Source organism: Salvelinus alpinus, chromosome 5 (assembly GCF_045679555.1).
Source record: "Salvelinus alpinus chromosome 5, SLU_Salpinus.1, whole genome shotgun sequence".
NCBI classification, from domain to species: Eukaryota; Metazoa; Chordata; class Actinopteri; order Salmoniformes; family Salmonidae; genus Salvelinus; species Salvelinus alpinus.
In genome coordinates this window covers 62,896,992-62,901,471 of record NC_092090.1, presented here as the reverse complement: position 1 = coordinate 62,901,471, position 4,480 = coordinate 62,896,992, and the positions used below count along the sequence as shown (strand labels likewise).

General features: G+C 44.1%; 1 protein-coding gene across 1 annotated transcript; it reads right to left on the bottom strand.

Moving 5' to 3' along the window:
* Nucleotides 1-998: 998 nt before the first annotated feature.
* On the bottom strand, nt 999-4,218 carry LOC139576459 (prostaglandin E2 receptor EP4 subtype-like). The gene is made up of 2 exons (XM_071402605.1): nt 3,320-4,218; nt 999-2,773 (listed from the first exon to the last, which is right to left on the bottom strand). The coding sequence occupies exons 1-2, from the start codon at nt 4,097-4,099 to the stop codon at nt 2,204-2,206; spliced, it is 1,350 nt and encodes a 449-aa protein (XP_071258706.1). The 5' UTR covers nt 4,100-4,218; the 3' UTR covers nt 999-2,203.
* Nucleotides 4,219-4,480: the final 262 nt, after the last annotated feature.

The following is a 4,480-nucleotide window of genomic DNA, read 5'->3' as shown; positions in this document are numbered from 1 at the left end:
TATGAAAGGAAGATGCTTAAACATGTTTGGTAAAAGTGCAATCAGACATGGGTCAAATGCAAGACAATTAGTACAGTGAACAAGGCCATAATCTTTTTGGAAGTACTCCATGCAACGTGTTTTGATAAATTACAGTTTCACAGATCATCTTCTTTCTCCACCCCGCTGTTGAGGTTTCTCATGTTGAGGTTGGTTGCTCTCACACTCTCTGTGTTGATATCCCATTCTCTGTGTATTTGCTTTAGCCACTGAATTGCTTGTTCAATCTTAATAGCGTCAAATAGGAGCCATGTATATTGGTCGTTTTATGATTGAAGCTGGCTCAGCTAGATTATATCCTGGGAAGTCTACTTTATGCTCATCACAATATATGTGTGTGTGTGTATGCGTGCGCGTGTGCAGTTACGTGCGTGTGTGTGTCTGTGCGCACACACACATACTGTTACCAAAAAGAAGATCTGGGATTATTTTGCGTGTTTGAACCTGAACTCATCGTTAACAGCCTTGGACCCAAGTTCGTTAGGGTTTGTTTACCCAATGACGCTTGTGTAAACTTGGAAAGTAGTGGCCTGTACCTTTCAGTAGCATCTGTGTGCTTATAGGTGTCATAATATGACCTCTGAACTCTGTCACAAATTTGAGTGTGAAAACCCTCCTGTGCTTACATAAATGATTTCCGCTTGTTCTTAGATGACATGTAGTTTAATAACACACACACACACACACACACACACACACACACACACACACACACACACACACACACACACACACACACACACACACACACACACACACACACACACACACACACACACACACACACACACACACACACACACACACACACACACACACACACACACACACACACACACACACACACACTACCTGAGACACTGACCTAAGTGCATGTTGTTTTGCACATGCACACATTCACAGTCTCATTGGTGGTCCAAAGGAAATGGAGTCATGCACTTATCTTTGAAGCCAAAATGTGGGTCTCAATAACTGTTAATCCATTTTATTCCTTTTCAGAACGTATTGCTTACATGAATATTCTATAGGGTGGATATAACGCAAGCACAGTGAATTTATAATGAAAAACCTCTGTAATTTTAAGCCTTTTACAGATATACCGGAACATCATATTTTAGAACTGATATGCCATATTTATGTTACACTGATGTAACATTTCATGACATGATTAAATAACTTGCATCTTCTCACAGAGAAGAAATTGCATAGGTCACAAAATTATGACAATGACAATATTGCGGTGGGTCACTGAGAATCTGTGTTTGGCTAACTATCCTGCATGTTGGCACAACTCATTCCATGACAAAGGCGTTCTAAAAAACATTCTAATTGGATAATTTGTCATACTTCTCACCTGAAGGACAAACACATGGATAATGTTTTTTACACACATATTACTGCCCTATAAATTGTCTAAATCTATTCTGTGATGCAAAACAGTCTAAATGTATCTCTCTAAACAGCAAAGCTTCTAAAGACAAAGGTATTTGTGAGAACGGATTTTTCCTTGGTCCTGGCAACCACGGCACGTTATTTCAGGCCCCATGCTACATTCAATCTAAATAACGCTTCTGTACATTGGAATAATTTTTGTTTACTGGCAACCTGGGCTCTAAATACAAAGTTTACTCAATGATTGAAAGAAGCTAGTGATTAAACTCTTGAGCTACAGTGTACAGTCATGGGCCTTTAGGCCATGGAGACAACCTTGCTCCCTGACCAGTGCAAGAAGACTGGAAAAGAAACAAACATTTGATGTTTCTGGTCAAGGTAGCTTGACATCAAAGCAGAGCCGACACCCTCTCTCTCTCTCCCAGTTGTGTCTCTGTTGTTCTGACTTCTCCCTCCCTCTACCTAGCTTCCCAAAAGCATCTCAACGTTGTTTAAATGTGCAATACCTCATCTTGAGAGAATGTCAAATGAGTCGGCCTGGGTCCCAGTTTATTCTGCTTTTACTAACACTTCCACCAACCAAATAAGTCCCTTAGGAGAGCAGAAGCTGTCTACCTCAGAGAAGGCATCTTGGACAGTCTGAAGACAGTCCCTTCAATGTAAGTGTGGCATCCCTCTGACTCACAGAAACCTCACAATAATATGAGGACTGAGGAGTACTAGAGTATCTGTTGAGAAAGTAACTGCTTCTGGGAATCCAAATAAACAAGACTTATATGCATTTCTCCTGTACTGTCTCATTGCTTAGCGACACATGAAGAGCCTGGTCTTTCACACATGACTGAGTGGTCTTTCCTGCCACACCAGAAAGGTCCCTGGTTAGATGTGTCGCTTCTCTGCTCCCGTCCTCTGTATTGCTCTGCCCTGATGAATAAGAACTTCGGGGGTCTTGGACAGAGGAAGTGCGGAACCCAAACTGCTCTCCTGTGTGATGACAGCTTCCTGTGTACGTCTCACTTCCTTCGGGCAGGTAGAGAACGGTCTGAGAGGTGCTGGACACCTCCCTCAGCTCACGGGACACCAGTGAGGGTGACTCTCGAGAGGAGATGATGGAGGGGCGCTGGTGGCAGTTCTGTCTCTGCTGCCGCCGTGCTCCTATCTGACAGAACAGACACTTGATCTGCTCAATGAGCTTGAGGAGCATGGCCTTGCGGAGGAGGATGTAGATCCAGGGGTCCAGGATGGGGTTGAAAGAAGCGAAGCGGATCGCCCGCAGATCTGGGTTCTTTTCCAGTCTCAGCTCCACCGGAGTCTTATACAGCTGGTTCAGAAACACCTGCACCTGCAAGGGAGAGGTAATTAATGGAATTGAATCACTTTATTATGCCCAGCTGAATTGAATTGACCTTGATATTTATGTTTTATACAGCTTGCTGACACCTGCAAGATAAATGTAATTGAATCTAATTGAAGTGTGTGTGTGTGTGTGTGTGTGTGTGTGTGTGTGTGTGTGTGTGTGTGTGTGTGTGTGTGTGTGTGTGTGTGTGTGTGTGTGTGCGTGCGTGCGTGCGTGCGTGCGCGTGATGTATTGCCAAATTGCTCAACAAATCATGGCTAACCATTTTATGGATCTAGCTGTCTGAAGGCACACCTGTCCTTATGGAGACTGATGTGAGCAGTATACAAAGCAGAATATGCAATATAGGCCTACACTACTATGCAAATCAGCTATGAGTAAACTATTCTAATGTTAGAATTAGACTTACAGGCAGTGCGTAAAATATCAAATCGTGTGTACATGTGTATCTTGTGCGTAAATAATTAAAATAGTCTTTGTGCGATTGGGAAAATGTGTAAAATGGTTCACAAAGTGAGAAGAGAAACTTACAACTAGTGGAATGGAGCATACGAGCACCACCGCTGAGGTGCATATGAGTACAATCACCATCTGGATCTCCGCGCCGGCCAGATTCCCGAAGTTGCGTCTCCTTCTTGGGTCTGTGTTTCGCCCTGGGTCTGTCCCCAACGACATCCTCCGAACGAACTGCCGGTGCATCCGGATCAAAGCCCCGCACACCAGAACGTTACAGATCACCGTGGCCAGAATTAGAATCGAACTGGATCCCGCGTACATGTACGAAAAGGTGGCATCAGTACTCACGTTGCTCCGCCACTCTATGAAGCACCAGGTTTGTGGGTACTGCTTTTTGACTTGTCCCAGACCCATACTAGGCAGAGCGCAGAAAAGCGCATTGGAGACGTAGATAGCCAGAAGAGTCAACCCCGCCAGTCTCTGATCCACATAGTCGTTGTAGAAATACGCATGGTTTATCGCCAAGTATCTCTCTACGGACATTGCGCATATGATGCTGAGCCCCGCTAAAGAGAAGAAGAGGAGGATGAATCCGAAATACTGGCAGAGTGGGTCCCCGCCTGGCCAAGATCCTTTCACATAAGTGGCGATGGTGACTGGACTGGCCAGGAGGGTCCCCAAAAGGTCCGTAACCGCCAGACCACAAACCAGCGTGTAGAACGTGGTCTCCTTCTGCTCTTTCCTGGACTTGCAGAGCACCACGATGGCGATGACATTTCCCACCACTCCGAAAATAAACATGATGGAAGGTATTGTCGGGACCATGGTCCTCCCGGTCACAGTATTGTTACTCATTGTAGTATGTCCAGATTATATATATATTTTTTTAAATACTTCATTCACATTGTAAGCTATCCTTCATTTTCTACAAGTAAAGACTACTGTAGATGCGTTAGGCATATTATCTACATAAATTAAACTTATCAAACATGATTGAAATATTCATGCTGAATGTGAGCTGAACCGATCTACTCACAACAGAAGTTAGAACGCCTTTAAAACGGTTGTTTAAGAGTTCAGTTGATTTTGCTGAAGTATCTGTAAGGGACAGTTCGAAAATTACTGGGGGGGTTGGGGGGTGTCCAAACTAGAGGAGGGTTGTCTTAACTTTATTTTTGCTTTGGGGAGGGCTGTGTAGTTTGTTGAGGGGCACAGGGGAGGGTTGTACGTTTTTTT

Bases quoted from the DNA above. Each gene is read 5' to 3' on its own strand.
- LOC139576459 (XM_071402605.1), bottom strand. From the start codon at position 4,099: ATGAGTAACAATACTGTGACCGGGAGGACCATGGTCCCGACAATACCT. The intron at 2,774-3,319 runs GTAAGTTTCTCT...TCTCCCTTGCAG, and splicing joins TATGCTCCATTCCACTAGTT to GTGCAGGTGTTTCTGAACCA.